Raw genomic sequence first — 22,454 nt, 5'->3', positions numbered from 1 at the left:
CCCCCCTCCCCCCTAACGTGTCTGGACGAGCCTCCTGGGCTCTGACCCTCCTCCAGCCCAGCCCAGCCCAGCCAGGGCCTCACTCACCCAGTGGCAGGGGATGCGGGCGGGGATCATCTCACTCACCTGACCTGGTCCCAGTGGCAGGGGGTACCTCTTAGCCCAGTCACATGCATCCTGCTGCTCTCAGACTGCATCGTGGCCGCTCCTGATCATGGAGACTCTGAGAGTCAATCTCAGTTGGGGGGGGACTAGACCCTCCAGACTGAGATCAACTGTCAGGTGCTCCCCAATCAGCCAGTCTATTGGAATCCACTGGTTGGAGACCACTGCCTTACAGGAGTTTAAAAGAAAAGCTGGCATTTTAAAGATTTCACTTTTATCATGATGTTTTGAACCATCTTTAAGTGGAAGCCCACAGAAAACTCATTCAACTGGTGTTATTCAGCTGAGCGGAAAAGATGCATTCAGAGTTGGTTAAAATCACTTTTTCCATTCCTGCCTAATCATCATGTAATCAAGCAATGTCAATTTAGGTTATGCAGCCATGCTAATCTCTTCCCTTCCTCCCCAAATTTATTTGGTCTAAGAACAGAATTAGTAGTTAAATTGTACACTGCTTAATGCTACAGAAGATCAGGATATACTGTCATCTGGAGATCTATCTGTGGTCTAGAAACCTTAATTTGGAGTCACTTTACGGTTAAACAGTTAAAGATTTTTTTTTTAATTAAAAGTGATTTCTTTTGATTCATCTGACTTAAAATATTTTAACTGTGACTTTCTTAATGAAGTTGAGCCCCATGGCAAACATTTTTTCCATCAAGCAATAGGTAAACTTGCTTAATGGAAACCATCAATCTGTGTGACATCAGAACATAAGAAGTGCCATTTACTGGGTTAGACGATAGATGCATCTTGCCCAGTATCCTGTGTTGCACAATGCTTGAGAGAGGATGCTGAAAGGGAGATGGAATTGGATTTGACTAGGGTTTTCTTCCACTGTTCCTCTCTCATTTGCAGCCTCCAGGATTTAAGGTCTAGGAAGTTCTAATTCAAAGGCTGTATCCCCAACTCCTATGCTCAGTAACTACTGATGCCCCTTTCCTCCAAGAATTTGTCCAATCCCTGATTCGTATTCGTAGGCAGGCTATCCAGAGAAGAAAAAAGCACCTTGGGAACTTGTTCTGCCAGCACTTGCCAGCAAGAGGAGTAGGAGAGCTGCTGGCAGAGGTTGTCATCCCCTCTTACTCTCCTCCCCACCACTACCACCACCATCTTCAGCTGTGCTGCTAATGAGAAACGAGCTTTGAGTTCAGTAGCTAAGCTCCCCCTGGGTGAAGGAACAGGGGATGATGCCCTGTGCAGAGGAGGAGCAACAGGGCTTGAAATCTCCAGGGACACTTTGTGAGGTGCTTTTGTGTATGTGCTTTTCCTTTGTCCCCAGCGCATTCCTACTGTGTGTAAGTGACCCACATCATGCTGAGTATTTGTGTCCATCTTACTTCCCCTCCGGGAAAAGATGCTTAATGGCTCCTTAAAAGAGCAGCCTGGAAGGTTGGTTGGGGAAAGGGAGGAGGGATAGTGAGTCATGACATTTGCTGAGCCATCCTGGGGCAGCAGAATTCAGCATGAGTCAAGGGTCCCTTTGCAGAAAAGAGGGAAAAGGGGGAGAGCTGCCCACCCTGTGAAGCTGGAGACCTGGCTAAACACTGTTACCCTGTGGAAACATGCCACATGTTGAAATTAAAGCATGATGCAAAAGAGCTGCAGTACTTAACAAGTGATATCTTTGTGGCTGGGTCACCATATTTAAGCTTGTTATTGGGTGATAAGTTGCTTGAATGTGTAACAGGTTACAATTTATTGCTCCATGAATACATTAATTGCACTTTAGATGTAAACTCTGTCAGGAGCCTCAATAATTTAGACAGCATTCTCCAGAATTGGTCACTGACAGAGGATTTATCAAATTAGGATTTAAAAGTTCATAAGCAAAATAAATAGACCTTTTCGCAACACAGCTTATTTTCCTTTCTGTGAAATAGCCTTCAGGTTTTTTTATTCTATTTTCATTTAACACAAAATGGCTAAGAAACTTGTATCATTTGGAGTTTCCTGGCCAATTTCAAGCCTCTCTAGGAGCCCCATGGGCCAGGTGACATGGCTTTGTAGGCCATATGCTTAATATTCCTGGTTTGCTCTGATAAAATCTGTGTAAAAAACTGTCCTTGTTGATTTGTCACATTTGCCATTGACCCCAATAGGACCAAGATTTCATTCTTTATTGCATTTAAAAATGTAACTTTAGTACATAGTAGATTTTGTGTCGGTTTTGTTTTGTTCTTTTTTTTGTGTTTAGTATTGCCCTTCTTTTCTATGCAGGTGGCATTGATTACATCATCTGCAGAATCTGTTTATAAGCTCTTTTGGGAGCCGTCTCAACAGGTGGCACTTGATGTTTACTTTGTGATTTCTTTTTTCTTCAAGGGATGTGCTACTCCAGAATTTTGAAAGCTATAAGCCAGAAGTTCAAGAGCTGATATGTGTTGCTGATCATTTAGGTTCATTGATGCAGTATGACACACCAGGGTTTCTTCCAAATAAGAGAATACATAGAGGTATGCTTTTTGCTTTGCCAGTAAATTAAGCTAATTGAACCAAGATAATGTGCAAGTATAAAACGATTTTATTCTGGTAACATTTGAAATAAATCTGTACTTTCTGTTCAAATAACATTTACAAATTACTGTACCTTATTTAATCATATATAAACGCTTTCAGAATTGGTGTGATCTGCCCTGATATGGGAAGCCATGAGCTCACGTGTTTATATTGTATTCCTACTAGCATTCATACTGACACTTCTTTTTCTTTTCAATATATTTTTAACCTCTCTGCTTGAGTTCCGTCATCTGTAAAATGGAAAGTCTGAGTGGACTAACTGGTTCTGTATTCTTTGTCATCCAGCAATGGGACTGGCTGCTTTAGAAGTAATGCAGGCTGTGCAACGGACATGGACAAACTCAAAAGTTCGAATGAATGGGAAAACCAGACTGATGCAATGGAGAGATATGTTTGACATTGCTGTGAAATGGCGAAGGTAATGCTAAAAGAGCTCCCAACCCTTAACTTGATACGGGTACAAGTTCTCATTGGCTAGAGGCCTGAATTTAAGACAGACTGAACAGTCACAGGTTTTGCATTAGTGATAACTGAATAAATTATAGAAGTGGTGGATGTAGATCCAATAGCACTTGGAGACCTTGGCCAAGTTGGGTCTCTGTTGTGCTAGGCTACATACAGACACAATATAAGAGAGTTCATACTATTACAATCTGATCACAATCTAACAGATAGGTGAAACAAACAAATGGGTGAGGACGAGGTCAGAGGAGGTATACTAACAGTAATAGAAACAGTTTTAGCATGGGCTGACTGTGCAGAATTATTGTGTAACTTATCAATCAGGATCAGTAATGAGGCCTACTCCAAACCTTTGAAGTATGTTGGTGAGATAATATTGAAATTTGCATTTGTACTCTCTCTGCTCTCTACTTTTCTATGGCTAAATGGAAGACTTCAGTCTTGAGCCATCTGGCACCACTTTGCAACTTTAGGTTAGAGAGGGGGAACTGAACAGTTGCTAAGTGATTGCACTCAGATACCACAGTAAGGTGGAAACTGTGAGGGAAAGCATGTATTTTAAAATTGTCAGTGAGTGTCTTTCTTAACTTTTGTTCCCCAGTTTATATTAGTGATGCCTGTTAGTTAAACCCAAGCTATGAAAGACTGCAAGATGTATTGTAGCTTTATGTTCATTAAGCTAAAGGTATTAGCTAGACGGTTTGAAATTAAATCAGTGAGAAGTTTTTAAGTTTCTTTTTTCCTCTTATTGTAGTTTGTACATGCTTCCATAAGGAAGAAACAACTGATTTTGCCATTTCTGAAGTCAGCTTTTACATAAAAGCATTGGTGCATGAGCCAGCTTTTCAGAACCACACATTAATTTTTAGAAAATGTACTTTAGAAACTCTCACAACTTTCTCTCTTTCTAGATATAAAATATTACCTATCTTTTCAGGATAGCCGACCCAGACCAACCTGTGCTTTGGTTAGATCAAATGCCTGCTCGAAGCCTTAGTAGAGGCTTTAATAACCACATCAATCTAATCAGGTATGAAGGCTTTGTCCAATCTTCTTGTTTATGTTAGGAATTGGGCCAAAATATGCAGGTTGTTTTTGAGCTAATACAGCTGACAGTGTTCAGCTTATGTATGCTGTTTGTTGTCTTTTTCTAAGGTGACCAGGTTTTTATTTTTTCTCTTCCAATAGGATTTTTGTTTTTTTGTTTTTTCATTCATTAAAAACCAAGTTTATCTTCCACCCATGATTTTCCTCCCTTTTCTCTGTTATCTTAATGTTTTATAGCTTTATTTTAGAAAGACATTTAGGCCTGAAAAGATACTTTTTCATTCTATTTTATTTTAATTATTGCCAAATTAAAACACCTGCCTTTTGCACTTAAGGTAAAACACATCCATAGTTGTTTTAAATTCCACGAGCACTACTTCTGGAAGGTGACGCTACCAGTAGTGATGGCACAGTAGTGTACAAATCTTCACTTCCTGCTTTGTAACCATTAGTAGAATTACATGGTGCTATCAATATTTCAGAGCGGAAAGTTTAAAGGAATAGGTATCAAAATACCTGGCCTAAGACATTGAAAGGTAAGATGTGCACTGTGAAAAAAAGTTTTAACACACAGATTCAATTGTTGTACGTCCCCTCTTCTCCAATACTACAAGACTTCATATGGCAAGCTATACTGCTCCACCTCCAAGGAAGCGGTGGGGCAAGTAGAGACACTTGGCAAAATCACTGTCAATCACAGGGGCAGATGTGTTTGTAACCAGGTTCCATCCTGTATGGGAAGTGTAGACTCTTTGCTCTGTCCTGCTACTTGTATGCCTGGCTCTTTCTCAGAAAGAAAGGGAAAATGTGGGAGGATAAGAGGATGAAACGGCCTTTTTCAGGTATTTTACAAGAGTGGGGAAATTGATGTTTCAGGTTCCCACTACACAGGGTAATGATGCTTTTTCCACATACCTCATGCCATTTTGGGGCTCTTCCAATTGGACTCAGCACATGCTGACTTTTCTGTGGGGTGTAGTTAAAGTGCTGTTGAAACTGTTTTGGCTCTGCAATTGCAATAGCTGCCTCCAGCTTCTTAGGGAAAGTGTTGTGTTAATGCTTCTAGCTGGTATATCCTGGATTAGTCTCTCATCTGTGCTTTTCTTTCCTTTTTTCTCCCACCAACAATGCAGCAAGGTCCCAACAGCATTAGTTCATAACTTTACCTGTTTTTTTCCTGATATGGGAGATAGATAGCTTGAACCCGGTTTATGCCATTAGTGCAAAGAAAGAATCTGCTCTTGCCCACGTTTTTAGCAGGATAGAAAGAGTATCTGATTTACAGAGTTTTTTCCCTGTTCTTGACTTTCAGTTCAACAATCTTGGCTATTCTTGATAATCAGCATTCCCCATATGCCTCTCTCTCATCAGGTAATATAGCGGATGTACCTAGTGATTTCCTGTAATAGGGTATGCTTAGTAATGGAGCTCTGTACAGCTGTACCTTTGTAAAATGCAGGCCCAGACCTTTCCATCAGCAGTGCTTTCTTAGCAGGAGGATTAATTTTATACCCTAGCATAAATTACTGCATTTTTAAAAGGTCTAAATATCCTATTATACTTCTCCATCAGTAGTTCTGTGCATTAATTTTCTAAACCTAGTCCATACCCATTTAGTCTGTAGATACTGTTTAGATGCAGCCTTTGTAGACACTGTTGTCTGTGTCTGCTTTCTCCTTTGCCCATTACCAAATTCCTTCCCAAGAATAGCCCTTTAATCTGGAGTCAAGGGAAGGAAGAATGGAATCTGATATCTCTCAAGCTCTGCTCTCTAGACAACCTCCATCTGATTCTGACATGCAGAGGAGATGCCACTCTCAAAAGATGAGCCAGATCTGCAAAATGAGAATCGCTCCTCCACTTGTAGAGAGAGGTAGTTAACCATGTTAGAAGTCATACAGAAGGCAGGGGAGAGTAGCACTTTAGAAACCAGCTTAGCATCTAACAAAGTAGGCTATTGCCTATAAAAGCTTATGCTTCTCTGAACCAGTTAGTCTGTAAGATGCTACCCTGCAGTGCCTTCTGCCATTCCTCCCCTTGTGTACATTCATCAATTATAAAATAGCTCACAGTGTTACTAATTCAAATATTCATAAATAAGCTTAATTACAATTTTTTTTGCAATAAATGGGGCTATTTTAGTTTTGGACTGTTGTTGCAGGTGAGTTCAAGCATTCATTTTCAGGCAGTTTACGCTTGAAGGTTACATTTGTTACTATAAGGCTAGAGGTTGAATTTTATAGCGATAAAAGTTATCCAACTTCAGTTTGTCAAAACAAAGCCTTCTTGAAAGCCTACATTTTTAGGCAAAAGTAGGATTGGAGACTGTCAGTATTCCTATAGATATGTAAGGACATCCACTCCTGAAATTATACCTCTTGGAGTTTTAGGGCTTTCTAAAAGATGGCAGTGCCTGTACCGCAGAAATTTGAAGCAACACCAGGACTTGAGCTGCTAACTGGTTTCCTACTTGATTCATTATCATTGCTCGTAGCTAAACCCAGTATCATACAGGACTGAAATGATACCTTGGTTTTCTAAGCAACTGAAAGAGAGCCTATTTTTGTATTTTAATTCTTTGACACTTCTGCCTGTTGTACATAACATTTTTATGTAGGATGAAAGATGATGGGACGTACAACAAGGGCAACTATGTATTAGTGGTTGTTTGCCATCATCCTTCCTCTCACCCTTTCTTTCTCTCGTTCCTTTGCTTTTTCTGTTCATGCATGCATTTATATATTCTTATTCCATTCAGGTTTTAGTCTGCCTTTCAAGCATCTGATTCTGTCACTTACTCTGAGAGCAGTCCTGTTTAAACTCTGGAAAATAAGATACTAAACAATGAGTTAACGTGCCAGAATCAGGCCCCAATTAATTATAGAAAGGGGATGGAGACTGGCTATGTACAAATCCTGCAATTGACAGTGTTTTTGCCTCCTTTTATGCATAGCTATAACACTTGCTTTATAAAATCTTGTTTTGTAGAGTGGGAGAAGAGGAAGGACTCCTACAAATGCAGTAATGGTATGTAATTTTCCATTTCAAGGCATTGTGAAACAGCTATAACCTGAACAGACCTTTTAAGAGTTTTTATAGGGTAATTCCCAATGTTCCAGGAAAAAGGTATTCAGTCACCTATTTGTTTACAAGGATTGCTTATGAACTCATTAAATGTTTACTGTACTGCACTCTTCTGGGAAATTTAAAAAGCAGGTAGGGATCTGTGAATGTATGTAACTGTTTGTTTCTTGAAAATCTCCTGGCAGTTGAAATTTTTGGTACAGTCTTTTACATAATCATCTCTTTTAAAAAGGATTGCACACCACTCAGACCCTCTTTTTTGTTGTGCAATGTCTTAAGCTATTTCACGATATCCCAAATCAGGGAATATTTCAATTCAAAAACCCTTTTATTTTTAAAAGGTTGCAGTTTAATATGTTGGGTACTTGGGAGCTTTTAAGGCAAACTCGTTCATGAGTACATACCTCATCTTGTATTCAAGTAAATACAGTATTTTTCCCCAATCAACATGGGGGGTGGGGGGGATGGGACACACACGACTCTCATTTTACATTGGTATACAAGGAGACCTCACTAAATACATTGTCATTAAACTGCTGCCAAAAGCACTATGTGCTCAGCAATGTAAACCAGCTGTGAAGTTGATTGAATACAGTCAACACTGAGTGTGACTATAAAACACACGGCCCACATTAGGCAAACATGCTGATGGGAACTGTGTGTGTGTCCCTTTAAAAAAAAAAAACAGGAGGGTGTTCCCTCCACAGAGAACTGGCACCGGGCCTGGAAGTACTGCAATACCAGGCTGGCAACGGGAAGGCCAGAGCCAGCCCTGACACCCTCCCCTTGCTGCCAAAAAGAACGGATTTAAGTTATTAGAAAATGTTAAATTTCAGGTGACAGGGTTCAAGGCAGAAGGAAATACAGAAGACCTGAGCAAGGGGCTACATAGTAGACCGTGAGGGTTGGGGTGGGAACATAAATAAGTTGCATATAAAACTTGTAGCCAACAAAGCCTGGATGTGAGGGGGTGGGAAGGGGAAAAGGAGAGTGGGAAATGCAACACTTATACAGTAAGTAATATATCGGAGACCCTGTACAACGATGGCACATTCAAGTTGGGAGATGGTTCATAAAAACACTCGTACAGTTCCAGATAATAGCATGTGGGATACAATTGTGGGGGTAGGGAATAGTCCAGGGTGAACGAAGTCCTTGGAGTTCATTAGGTGTAGCAGAAGGGGGCAGTCAGGCGGTCCCCCCCATGTCGCTTCCTGTCATCAGTCTGGTGGGGTCCACGTACTAGCGCTGTCCTGTGATGTGCTTCCCATAGATGTCCCTGGATCAGCAGATGGTGTCAGATACCATGAGGTGCAGCATTAGCTTGTCGTAGTGGTGGGATACACGACAGATGCACAAGGTGCTTTCATTGCTAGGGTCCCATGCTGTGAGTGCCCTGATGATCAAGACCCTCAACTGTCTTGTCATATCCCTGGCTTCTCAGAGTGTCCACCAGTGGCTGGCATTTTTCTCATTTCTGCTCGCGGGCCTCAACAAAATCTTGCTGCTGGTTCTCAAATGGGATGGTGACATCTACCATTATTATGCACTTGCTGTCCTCGTTGGTCACGGTGATGTCTGGGCAGAGCTGGCTCTCGCAGCCTGGGACAGGATGGTTACTCAAGAAGCAGCAGGTGCACCTACTTCTTGAGCAGCTGCTGGACCTTGGCATCCTCATTCTTGAGGGGGGCCTTGGACTGCTGAGCTCCTCGGGATGAATGCAATGTGGGGGATGAGAGAAGTGTTTAACACATCTATCTTCTGTCAGGGAGACAGCAGGGACAAGTCCAACTTGTGGGCATTCTGCACAATCCCACAGATGGTCTCTTCCAGCATCTGCTTTGCCTAGTGTCTGGTGGGCATTCCCAGGTGGACATAGGTCTCTCTATCTCTCTGCTTGCCTTATCTGCTTGCCCTGGATGGTGAGGCTGGAATCCAGGATGGTGGTGTTCTTCCTGCAGTCAGTGTGCAGAGAGGTGCACTTGGCAGTGTTGAAGCGAAGCCCCATCCATTTGGCTGTCTCAGAGCTGACATCCAGCATCCTCTGTAGCTGCTTGATGTTGCTGGTGAGGAGGACCAGGTTTTCCGTGTAGGCCAGAATGCTTAGCTTCCGCTCATAGAAGTTGAGTCTTCTTTGCACCGGATCAGATGGGGATGTTGCACGTCTCCCCCTCTGACTGGATGGTAGTGGTGCAACCATTGTAGAGCTCCCACACGAGGTCAATGGTACTGACCGGCATCCCAAGCAGAATGCAGAGGGTCCATCCAGGATCTCTCACATCGCCTAGGGCAGTTGGCCTGCTACAGCTTCTGGATCTTAGACACTGCTTCCAGGTCGTAACACTGATGCTCAGGATGTCTTCTGGGCTTGTGCTGGTGTTGTGCTGGCCTGGCTGCTGGGCTGCTGTTTCCAGAGGGTTGCCTGGGTCTGGCAGCTTCTGACAGCTCTTTGGTGAGCTCGGCCACCTAAGCCTCAAAAGTCTCAAATGTGGTGGTCTTGGTGAGCTCCTCCATTCAGATGGCTTGCCCGGGCGGGGGCAGCCTTTGTGAAGGAACAGGCTCTCTGGCTCTGGGTTGTCCTGGAGAGGTAGGTTGGTAGCTTCAGGTGGTTCCTGGGCTCCACAGTACACGCTGCTCGGAGCTGTGATTCTAGCCAAAAAGGCTGATGGAAACCTATCACAAGGGTAGGGTAATGTGCAGCCCAGCTGAATGAGATGTATGGTAGTGTCAGTCTCCCTCAGCATCAACTCTTTTTCAAGTAAAGGTGAGCCACTACACTGAATACACTGAAGTTTTGACTTCCTCTTCACTCCCAGAACTGAGCTTTTCTTTTTCATATTCTGCCTTAACCAGGAATCATTGGAAATGGAATTTTTCCTCCAGAACATCTAGCAAACATCACCAAACCAGGCCATAAACAGTTCTCTTAGAAGCCATCTGTAGCCCCCTCTCTCAGCCTGGCGCATATGATTAGTATGGCCTTACCCTCCATGGAGTAGAGCTGGACCATGTTGCCCTGTGCCTCATCTACATACACATTTTTGGAGCATCCCAAGACTTATGACAAGAACCCCCTGTTCCAGTCATAGGCAAGGGGCTAATAAGCACATGGATCCTTTGAGGGGTGGGGTATCTGGAGTACATACACATAGTGAGCTGTGGGGTCACCAAGACTTGAAATGCTGCTGACTCTTGTGGGGCCCAGCCCAATGAACTACATGGTAAATCATGAGCCTTTTGGTTTTGGATTAATATGCATAGTTTGTATGCTGTGTAAGTAGATGCTAGAATGTTCCTCAAAAGTGTGTTTATGGAATACCTGTGCTCAAATGTGCATCAGTCCTGGATGAACTAACTGAATGGTCACTATATGCAAGTTGCTATAGCCATGTTTAATTTCTAAGTTATTGTTTTCAAGTTTGCTCCTCACTTCTATGTGCTCAGGGAGAGGAGGGTGTGACAGTAGGGAGAGTGGAGTCAGGGGAAAAAGTTGGGGGAAGTGGAGAAGAAAGGAGCTGTCTGATGACCCAGATTTATTTTCCCTGCTGTAGCTGGGGGGGGTTACAGATTCAAGGCAGACTTCCAATAATTAGCTTCTATACTTGGAAATTTATAACAAATTTATAAATTTTTCTATATATAGAACCTAACTAATGGTGGGGTCATCTTATAATCAGAGTCATCTTCTATTGGGGTAAATATTGTAGTTTGTTTAAAAGAAAATTATAATATCGTGCCAGCATTCAGAGTAATTCAGTTAAAGCTAGGATTTCTGCTTTATCTTTCCTGTATAAATTAGTGCATAAAAACAACTAGCTTCTAAATGTAGAAGTACATCTTGTACATTATTGTACATGTTGTAATGTTGTACACACATTACTACATGTTGTAACTGTATACATATTACTACACAGAAATGCTGGCAATAGTGAGGTTAAACGCATGCAATGTAAACTTCTGAAATATATCAAGTACAGTAAGACTGACAATTTTGCAGGTTCTGTGTTAAAAATGAATGGGGAATTTTCCTGTGCAGACAAACCTTTGATTATGCTTCTTCTAGTTTTCTTTGCACCAGTGTGTAGAAATAATGCTTTTATGTACCATATATAAAAGCTAGTTTTATAGTGTACTATTCTGTCATTTTTATAAGATACATTTTAAAAATATTTTTATCCTTTACCAACAGGGGACAGGTCATTAACATGAGATACCTAGAATATTTTGAAAAAATTCTTCATTTTATCAAAGACAGGATCCTTGTTTACCATGGGTAAATAATTTAATTTTTACCTCATTAATATCAATTGAATCTGTCATGCTCGTTGTATGGAGATTATTCCAAAATGTCTGAGGGATATTTTTTAGTTTCAATTTTAGCTACACCTGAGTCCTCTTACTAATGGGAGAAACCTGTTAATTGCTACTGAGGGGGAAAAATGACAAATTGGGCTTTTCTAGCACATGAATTACAATAGTGAATTATAATTATCCACCCTTCTGATCTATTCTTGTAGGGATTGATATTATTCCCATTTTACAGGGAGAATGTGTTGTTAAAGAGAATCATACAAAATATTAACTTGCCTTCTGAAATCCTGAGTATTCACATTCTCAATATTTGAGATGTAATAAAATGGTAGGGTGAGGAATCCATCCTCTAGCAGAGTGGAGAATGTGGGGATGGTTTGGTGTGGACCATGTCTGTTAAGAAATATATAGGAAGTTCTGCTCTTTGACATGTCTTTTGAAGACTGGGGACCCCTGAGGGTGTTCATCTCCCATTAAGCAAGTGGGTTTGTTGTGTAGAACATGCCCAGTGGGTTGTAAACAAGACAGTAACTGTGCAGTAGCCTAATTATACTGCACAGTAGCACATCACAGCACAAACAGTGCTAATATGCTGCTGCACAGTATCATTAGGCTACTGTGCAGTAGCGTCACTTAAAAGGCATTTGCTGGTGCTACTGTGTAGTAACTCTGGTTACTGCATAATTATTTAGTACTTCATTATATAAGTACCAAATTAAATGCACAGTAATCACTGCACATTAATGAACATGTAGGCCTGCCCACTGTGTAGTCTGTTCCTCCTGGAGTAATGAAGATTTATAGAATATTAAATAAGAAGGTGATTTAACATTGAAGGATGCAGACTTTAAGGTTGATATGTTAGCCCATCCAGTTGATCTTGCTTTGGGAGGGGTGAATTCTAGCCCTGTTTTCTGTTGTTCTTTGGGTTGTAAAGAAGTGACTTAGCTGGTAGGTCATCAGCTTCTAAAGTCCTGGAACTGAAGGATTCTCTGTTCACAGTCCACAAGATTTGACAGAGCTGTGAATTTACAAGTATGTAGTAATACAGGATAATAAATGTTCTTCCCAAAGAACCTTTAGTAAAGACAGTTGAAAACTTTTTCAGTACTTCATTGAAATATTATGGTTTTAGTGAAGAATATAGCTGCCTGCAGAATTTTATAGGCTGCTGAAGAAATGTCAACATTCCTTTAAGTTTTGGTGGCCTCTCCGCTCCCAAAAATAACACCCTCTTATAGCCCAGTGTAAGATGAGTTTGGCATAGCAGTTGAGAGGTCACAAGATGCTTCTCCAAAACTTTAATCTTAAACAGGATTTAAAATACTACTGTTTGAAACAGTGCTTTAGCTTCATACAAGTCTGTCTACTCAATAGAATGCATAAACTTCTACTATTTCAAAATTAACTCCAGCATCCTGGCTCTTCTGGATTTCTTACAGTATAGTCTAGACTTGGGTCTAATACAGGGGTTTTCAATCTTTTTGGGTTGGTGTACCCCTGCTGGCCGATCAAAAAGGCAGGAGTCCCCCAGCGGCCAGACAAGGGGGAAGAGGGTGTCCCCCAGTGGCCAATTGGTGACCGGGGGTGGGGCCCAGCAGCCAGTCAATGAGCTGGGGGGCAGAGGGGAGGGATTCTTCAGCAGCTGATTGGTGACGTGGCAGAGGAAGTGCCCCCTCAAGTACTCCCTGAGGCCATCCCAAGTACCCCCGGGGGTACGTGTACCCCCCAGTTGAAAACCCCTGGTCTAATACATCCTACTGTAGCATTTCAAGCATCAGCATTGTCAGTGTTAGAAACACAGACTCATTAAAGTAAATACTCCTAGATGGTACTGAGAGGGATTTTTGGTAAGATAAATCTTTTTACATCCATGGTTAAACTTATCTATTAACTGAACTAGACCTTGTCATGGATCACACAACTTTCAAGGGAAGCTCTGCCTCAGGACTTCCCTAGAAGAAGCCTTATTTAGTCTCCCTCTCCTGAAGGACCGCTCTGAAGGGGCAAGCTTCTGGCTTTGAGACCCTGGCTCTTCTTTATTTTAGCAATTCATAACGCCTCCACCTTGGAAAAGCTCCTTCTTTTGTCAGCTCCCAGAAGGAGGATGCTTTCCTTTTAAAAGGTGGGGGAAAGTGGGGAGAAGCAGAGTGTCTGTGTCCCAGATAGCAAAGCAGCCTCCTCTGCTTCAACAGAAACAGCTTTTATTATCGACCACAGTTCCCCCTGTCTTTCCTCAGACTGCTTCTTATACTCCAGCACCCTCAAAGCCTCTCTTTCTCCTTTCCTGGGCTGGGCACAGTCAACCACATTCACAACAAAATTGTTACAAAACTATAGTATTAACGTAGGGACATCACTTACCCAATAAAATGAATAAAAGTCATAGGGAAGTAACTTTTTGGGATCCATGTAAATGGATAACACTGTTCAGTAAAGCATTGCCACTGTGTATGTATTTCAGTTTTTAATATGGACTTGGGCTTTCCACACACCTTTGGAAGGGACAGAAGGGATATAGCCAAATCCCAGGAACAGTCTGAACTAGTTACAGAAGGGATGAAACCGACTTAATTTGCTTGGGAGGCTAGATCCAGAAAATAAATTAGCTAACTTCCTTTTTGTAGTATTAATTTTCAGTCCTTGAATAAAATGGGAGGAGAGGGGAATTTGCAAAGGAATGTATAGTAGGATATAGGGGAGTAATTCTCCATTGATCTTCAGAAGTTATTAATTACATTGAAAGTAGGTAGATACTGCAAAAAATGCTAAATTATTTGATTGTTGTGTTTCTGTATTAAAATCATTGCCTCCTTTTTTCAGTGCTAATAATCCCAAAGGAGTATTAGAAATTCGAGAAGCCTTGGAAAAGGTACATAAAGTAGAAGATCTTCTTCCCATAATGAAGGTAATGTTTTCAACAGCTTTCAGCTGATGAGTGAGAGAATGTAAGTGAAAATGAGAACTGAATGCCTAATGAATAACTAGAGAAGCTATGATTATATTCTAAAGAATTAGTAAACCAACCAGATCTGCAAATCTGCACAGTTAAGTTTATATGAGGGTTTGTTATTTAGAAGATTAAAAAAAACTGGCCTACTGTACAACGATAAATCCTGTGCAGGGTGCTGCACTTGGGTAGTAGGAACCAGCAGCACACTTATACGATGGGGAACTCCCTACTTGAGAGCACGGAGGCGGAAAGGGATCTTGGTGTCATTATTGACTCCAAGATGAACATGGGCCGACAATGCGAGGTCATGGTTGGCAGGGCTAACCGGACCTTGTCGTGCATCCACAGGTGCATCTCGAGTAGAGGCAGGGAGGTGATCCTCCCCCTCTATGCGACGCTGGTCAGGCCGCAGCTGGAGTATTGTGTCCAGTTCTGTGTGCCCCATTTCAGGAGGGATGTGGACAACATGGAGAGGGTCCAGAGGAGGGCCACCCGCATGATCCGGGGACAACAGGGCAGACCCTACAGTGAGAGACTGCGGGACCTGAACCTATTCAGCCTCCACAAGAGAAGGCTGAGGGGGGACCTGGTGACTGTCTATAAACTCACTAGGGGGAACCAGAAGGGTTTGGGGGAGACGCTGTTTCCCCTAGCCCCCACTGGCATAACAAGGAGTAATGGGCACAAGTTGATGGAGAGGAGGTACAGATTGGACATCCGAAAAAACTACTTCACAGTTAGGGCGGCTAGGAGCTGGAACCAACTTCCAAGGGAGGTGTTGCTGGCCCCTACCCTGGGAATCTTTAAGAAGAGGCTGGATACTTACCTGGCTGGACTCATTTGAGTCCCGTTTTTGTTTTTAGGGTTTGTGGGGGGTTTTTTTGGGTGGTTCTCCCGCCCTGGCTGGGGGTCGGGCTAGAAGATCTATTAGGTCCCTTCCGACCCTAAAACTATGAAACTATGATAAGTGAAGAAACTAAAAATTACTGTCTGTAGGTTTGGGAACATGAACACTAAAAAAAATAAAAATAAAAAATCAAACAAAGCACTTCAGGGTCACTGGTTTGAACGCTGTCTAGAGCAGTGATAAGCACGAGTAATCACTCCTTAGTGACTGATAACTAGTCTGAAATGAAACAGTGGTTTGCTTTCTGCTTTAATGGAAGAGTGCCAGAATCACAGAAATCTCCAAACAGTTATGAGCACCCTTGAAGGCAGGCTCCAAAAGGTCTTGGATTATATGGCACAAAGTGAGCTACCGTCTCAACTCTAGGAACAGTTTGGTCCTTCCAGTTAATGGTTGAGTTCTAAGATTTTGTAAATATTTCTAACCTAGGAAGAGAGGTAAGTATTTCGGCTTTGGCTATACAGCAACAAGAAATTAAAAAAAAAACAACCAGATTTCAGACTCTTCAGACTGGAATACAATTTAGGAAGAACTATTCCTTCTAATACAAAGTAGGGCAATTCAGACTGGTCAAATATAGTGACATTGTATAGGGTAGTGGTTCTCATCCTTTTTAGACTTGAGAGATTCCTCCATTACTTTTATGAATTGAGCAGCACTTCATTTCAGAAACTAATTGATTTATTATTGTGCTTACCTGCTTGGAAAGGGTACAGGGAGGAGACAGAGTAGCCAGAAGGGAAGAGCCTGCATTTATCTCCTTATTGGAGCCTGTGCTTATCTCCTCTCTCCCAGCAACACTTTTTCAAAGGCTATCATGGCCCCCAGATTGAGAATCACTTGTAGAGAGCTACCTGACTTGTCGCTAAACAAAGCAGTCTAGGTGCAGTAGCACAGAAACCTGTTTGGATTGATATACTGTGCTGCTTATTAAAGCTGGATTGTTTCTGATAGCTTGGATATCTTTACTGAATTCTGTGGACTAGACCAGTGCTATTCAACTTCCAAGCGGCTGGGGGCTGTATGCCCCCCAGGCTTCACGAGCGGGGATAGCACACCGTATAGACAACTCGCACTGCATAGCATCCCTACCCCTCTACCGCACTGTACATCTAATTGCATCGTCCTCCCACTGCTGCACCAGGCACCCATAACCCTTCCCCAACACCACGTGTGTGTAGTCCAGGTTCACACTCAACTCCCGTCATGGCACCTCGCCATATTGTACTATCATACTCTCTAGGACAGGCTGAAAGTGGAAGCCAGAGGAAGGAGGGGGAGCCTAGAGGCTGTGGCTGCTATTGCAATCGGAGCAATGGGAAAAGTGGCAGCTGGGTAAGAGTCTGGAGGCTGCAGTTTAACCCCCTCGTAGGCCACTAGTTGGACAGCCCTAGTTTAGATCTACAGATAATTTCACAGAGGCTTCATGATTCTCAGGGCATACCCTGATCCTTTTTCTTCAGGGTGTTCCAATAGGAGTTACAAATGTCACATTTTGTTTTTATTTTTAAAATCGTGGATTAGGGATTGTATGGAGTTCTGAGAGATTTGAGTGTCCTCCTAGTGGATTCCTAGTGATCTCAGTTTTTAGGCAGGAAACCCAGTTATCACATTTTTTGAAATGCAAAAAAATGGTAGTGAAAACAAAAGTACTAAGAGTTGGATCAGACAGTCTGGTGTGTGTTACTATGATATTGAATATTATAAAAACAGCCTTCTTAAGAAAAAGGCATGAAGAAAATATGGTTGACTGATTTAAAGGCACAGATTAGTACGGAGAGAGGCACCCAAATATGTAGTGAACTGTGAATGATTTTGCTTGAATCTAAGGTCTGTTCCTGAATATTGGCAGCAGATTTTATTCCTGGTTTTCATAACCTGTTAGTTTTGATCTGGTTTGGATCTCCTGTATGCCATTCTAAATTTGTACATGTCACATTGGTATTCTGTTTCTCAATAAAAAGCTTTTAAAATTTTTAAATGAACTCCTCTTGGCTAATACACATACAACTGCATAATTCATACAGTTGAATTTTAAAATACAGAGATGCAAAAGAGGTTCACTAAGTAATTATAATGAAATATTTATTAATGCTATATGGATAAATTAAGTGAGTCTGTTTCTGATGCAATCTGGTTGTTCAAACAGCTGCATAATTTTGTATGTCAAATGGAAACTTGACTTGCATTTATTTGAATGCTGTTTATAACTGACACGTTAATAATGACTTTTATCAGAATTTTTAATTTAAATAATTTGTCAGCTTTTCAGAATTTGAAAGCTGTATTCTCCCCTTCCACTGCTGCCTGGTGAAGATAAAATATATAAAAGGTTATTGAATGAAATTAGCTTACAGCTAGGGAATTGTTGAGAGCTATGTTCTGGAATCCAATTTAGGCTAACATACTTGGTAAGTATAAACATAAAATGCAGACTTTAAAACTCCTGCACTCACGTTAACAAGCCAAATGGTTGGGATCATAATGGAGTTTGGAGAAATCTCTTGTCATCTGTATAGTTCTGGCTTCTCTATCTACTAGCTGTTTTTACAGACGGCCCTGTTATACATTAGACATGCAGCCATAAAATGGAACTGCAGTATCTTTCATTAACATTTTAAGATATTTATATGGTAAGAAAAGAAAGCAAAGATTTCTTTGTGAAAGAGAGTGATGAATTATTCATCACTCTCTTTCATTTAAGAGAAAACATAGCTGCTCTAGGTGTCTCTTGTTAAATCTCTCAGCCAAAACCTACTGTTATGGAACAATGGCTAATATGCCTATTCTTCTGCATTCACTATATAATAGTAATCTAACAAAATATAGTCTAGATGAAAGTACTGTAAGATAGATACATAACTAGTGGGATCATCATGCTCAATGAATAGTTACAATGGCTTGATGTCTAAATGAGAGGAGATAACAAGTAGGATTTTCTGTGGTTCTGTCCTGGGTCTGATACTGTTTGGTATCTTCATTAACTGATATTGAGGATGGGATTGCATGTACCCTTGTCAAATGTGCAGCTAAAGCCAAGCTGGATGGAGTTGTAGACACTCTGCAGGGATAGGATTATGATTCAGAATGATACTAATGAAATGAAGTGGTCTGAAATTAATCAGGTGAAATTCAGGTGAAATAGGGAAAAATGCCAAATCCTGCACTTTGATAAAACAATCACATGCACAAATACAGACTGGAGAATAACTAGGTTGTAGTACTGCTGAAAAAGACTAGGTTAGTGGCCCATAAAGTGAATAGAAACCAACAGTGTGCTCTTGCTGCAAAAAGAGGCTAATGGCCTTCTGCAAAAGGCAAAGATTTTTGTAGGGGATACCTTTTATTCGACCAGCTGCGTGATTGGGATGAAGTTAGACAGGCTTTTGAAGAATGCCTTGCATGTGAAAGTTTGTCCAACTTTATTACAGCCAGGCAGTTGCTCCAATAAAAGATATCACCCACAGAAATCCTGCCTCTCACAAGTTCTCTGGACCATCATGGCAGCCACATCACTCTAATGCTACTAATAGCATACTGAGCTTTATAAATAGGAGTTTCTCTTGCAAGTGAAAGAAGGTGATCCTTCCACTCTATTCAGCCCTTGTAAGACCTTACCCGGAGTACTGTCCAGTTTTGGGTACTTCATTTCAAGAAAGATGTGAACAAATGAGTTCAGGTGAGAGCAACAAAAATGACTGGCTCTGGAAAATAGGGCATATGAGGAAAGGCTGAAAGAAGGCGGATTATTTAATGTGGAGAAGAAGAGGACAAGATTTCATAAAAGTCTTCAATAATAATCCTTCAGGTATTTGAAGGTATTTATAAAGGGGGTGGAGATAAATTATTCTCTGTGGCTGCAGGGCACAGGGCAAAAAACAATGACCTTAAATTGCAGCAAGGGAATTTTAGGTTGGATATTAGAAAGAACTTTCTCACTGTGAAGGTGATTTCATACTGGGACAGATTGCATAGAGATTGTGGACTTTGCATGTGTTTGAAGTTTTTAAGAGCAGGTTAGACAAATACTTGGCCAGGATGGCTTAGACCAGCGGTGCCCACAGGCACCATGGCAACCCCCCAAGGTTTATTTAGGAGACAGTGCAGGATTGATTGGATTGATCTAAATACTTTAATATCTATTGATCTAAATACTTTAATGTTCATATTGGTGCCCGCTGCTTTTTTCTTTTAAATTCTAATGTGCCCTTGGACGCATAAACATTGGGAGCGCCTGGCTTAGACAAAGATGATTCTGCGTTGAACAGGGTTGGAGTCTAGTTTACTTCCTGAAGTGCCTTCCAGCCCTACTTTTCCATGAATTTGATCTTAATAGTTCTTTCTTTTCTTGAAAGCAGTTTAACAGTAAAACGAGAGATGGCTTTACTGTCAACACAAAAGTCCCCAGCCTTAAAGATCCAGGAAAAGAATATGATGGATTCACAATTACAATAACAGGAGATAAGTAAGTTTGCTTTAAAAGTGCATACTTTTTATAGTTTTAATTGCCAACAGTGAAGTGTTCCTTGACAATGAAATTGCAGCAGAAATTAGTTTCTTGTTCTAATTATGAATTTACATTTGCATGATTAGGATCTTTTCTAATTTTCATTGGGAGAAGAAAAGCTTCATCATGGTCTTTTCTAAATACACTTTTGTATCTGTTTTGAGATATTTTGATTCCTGTTTTTTGCACTGGGGAGACGAGGAAGGAACACAGAAAATATTTACAATGTAGGCTAGATCGTTTGCAGTGATTTAATCCCACTGAATCTAGAAGTGATTCTCTGTGCTGTTTGTAGTAATTAGCAGTATCGGGACAATTTGATTTTTGTAGTTTAAATTAACAGAATAAAATCACGCTGCAAATTCTAGCGCTGAAATAGAAAACTACTGATGAAGGTCTGTTGTTTTAGCCTACCGTAGCTTGTTCATTTGGGTGTGCTGCCCATTTGTTCTCTTTGCTCCAGAAGAATCCTTGGCAAAGAGTTTAAGTAGTGAGAGAATATTAGTCTTTCTGTGGTTTGATTGAACAAATTTCAAGAGTTTGATATACGCTTTCCTTGTGTTTTAATATATGTGATTAGAGTTGGGAACGTATTATTTTCAGTGGAAACTCAGACAACAGAAGAAAGGACACAACTGTATCATGCAGAAATAGATGCACTATATAAGGATCTGACAGCTAAAGGAAAAGTACTAATTCTATCTACAGAGCTTGGGGTAAGGTTTTTTTTTATGTAGATGATTAATTATTTTATGGAATTCAGTTTTAATGTCTTTATTTCCTTTTTAAAGGTCTTTGTCAAAATAAATTCTACCTTATAATCTTCTGCAGACAGATTGCTTTTCTGGCACAGTTCCTAAATCAGTAATATACTTCTGGTTTAAACACAACTAGTTATAATAAATTAAATGAAAGGTTTCCATGGTTTTAAAGTAATCTAAAAAGTTGATCTGCCTTAATGCAGTATTAGTAAGATGTCAGAGATGCACACAGTATGAAGTGCTCCATCGTAAAAAAAAATAATAATTTTACCTTCGTTTTCAACCCCTGAAGGTTCATCGCTTTCATAAGCACTATTTTAATAATATTGACTGATTTGTGGAAGCCAATTGTGAAATGAAAATTGGCATAACCTGACAAAGCAATAGAATTTATTTCCAGGTTGCTTGTAGGCCTGTGCAAATAGGGAAGTATTCAATTCGGATTCCACCAATTCGGAGGACAGTGATTCAGTTGGGATCACTGTCCTGAATTGATTCAGCTGAATCAGTTCTGGAAGATTCAGCGCGGATTCGGGGAGATTCGATGATTCGGATGGGCCAGGGAGAGGCAGGCACAGCTGGGCGGCTTCTCCGGCTCTGCCTGTCTCTCCCCAGGTGGGGGTAGCCACGGGAGAAGCCCCCATGGCTGCCCTGCCTGGCCCCTTCCCCCGCGGGGCCCTAGCAGCTCCCAGACAGTGTCTGGCGCCCTGCCAAACCACACTGCACCCGCACAATGTGACAGCTGTTGCAGGGGGGGAGGGGCAATCCCTGCTGCCTCCCACTGCCCTGTATTGCGCTCTGCTATGAGTGCCCAGAGGCTCCAATTGCCAGTCCTGCAGCCGGTGACTGCGGAGCTTTAAAAAAAGAAAAAAAGCCCTGCACTCACTGGCTCTGGCAGCAGTGATTGGGGGCCTCTGAGGGCTTGTGGCAGAGCCCCCCTCACGCAGTGGGGGGCATCAGGGATTGCCCCCCCTGCCTGGCACCTGCGTGGCAGCTGCCCCATGGCATGGGTGCAGCACAGTTTGGCAGGGCACTGTGCGCTGTCTGGGAGCTGGGGCCACTGGGGCTGAGTGCTGCGGGGCTCTGGCTGATTGTTGGAGCCGCCCCAGCTCCCAGACAGTGCATGTCTCCCTGCCGAGCCGCACTGCACCCACTCCATGGGGCAGCTGCTGCACAGGTGCCAAGAAGAGGGTGGTGATCCCCACTGGCCCACGCGGCTCTGCTATAAGCCCTCAGAGGCCCCTGATCACCGCTACCAGAGCCAGTGAGTGCTGGGCTTTTTTTCTTTCCTTTTCTTTCTTTCTTTCTTTCTTTCTTTCTTTCTTTCTTTCTTTCTTTCTTTCTTTCTTTCTTTCTTTTTTTTTTAAGTGCTGGGAGGCTGGCCCAGGCAGGGGCTGGAATTGGGCAGGGCAGCCCTGGGGGTTTCTCCGGCAGCTCCCCCGGCTGTGCCTGCCTCTGCCCTGGCAGGGAGAGCTGTGGAGGCTATGCCCTGCTGCTTCTTGCCCAGCTGGCGTGGGGGGGTGGGCACGATGCAGGCATACCTTGCTCTGGGTGGCGGCAGGGCATAGTCCCTGCTCCCAGTACTGCTATGCCCACATTAGCACTGATAGCAGGGGCTTTGCCTTGCCACCACTTGCCAGCTGGTGCTGAGGGGTGCAGGATACAGGCGCAGCAGCGCTGGGAGCAGGGGCTGTACCCTGCTGCTGCTTGTCCCCTTGCGCCTAGAGCGAGATGTGC

At 42.1% G+C, this 22,454-nt stretch overlaps 1 protein-coding gene across 1 annotated transcript in view; it reads left to right on the top strand.

Annotated features, from left to right (window-relative positions):
- TTC13 (tetratricopeptide repeat domain 13) overlaps window positions 1-22,454 on the top strand; it is a gene marked incomplete at its 5' end in the record, with an annotated part of 67,583 nt that overhangs the window by 35,947 nt on the left and 9,182 nt on the right. Inside the window, 7 exons of the mRNA XM_025194733.1 lie at window positions 2,491-2,621; window positions 2,971-3,103; window positions 4,085-4,177; window positions 11,468-11,551; window positions 14,413-14,497; window positions 19,805-19,914; window positions 20,537-20,672. Coding sequence (XP_025050518.1) covers window positions 2,491-2,621; window positions 2,971-3,103; window positions 4,085-4,177; window positions 11,468-11,551; window positions 14,413-14,497; window positions 19,805-19,914; window positions 20,537-20,672 — 772 coding nt within the window. The remainder of the gene's footprint in view (window positions 1-2,490; window positions 2,622-2,970; window positions 3,104-4,084; window positions 4,178-11,467; window positions 11,552-14,412; window positions 14,498-19,804; window positions 19,915-20,536; window positions 20,673-22,454) is intronic.

The sequence above is a fragment of the Alligator sinensis genome, unplaced genomic scaffold (genome assembly GCF_000455745.1).
Source record: "Alligator sinensis unplaced genomic scaffold, ASM45574v1 scaffold448_1, whole genome shotgun sequence".
Lineage (NCBI taxonomy): Eukaryota > Metazoa > Chordata > Crocodylia > Alligatoridae > Alligator > Alligator sinensis.
This window is presented reverse-complemented; position numbering and strand designations above follow the sequence as displayed.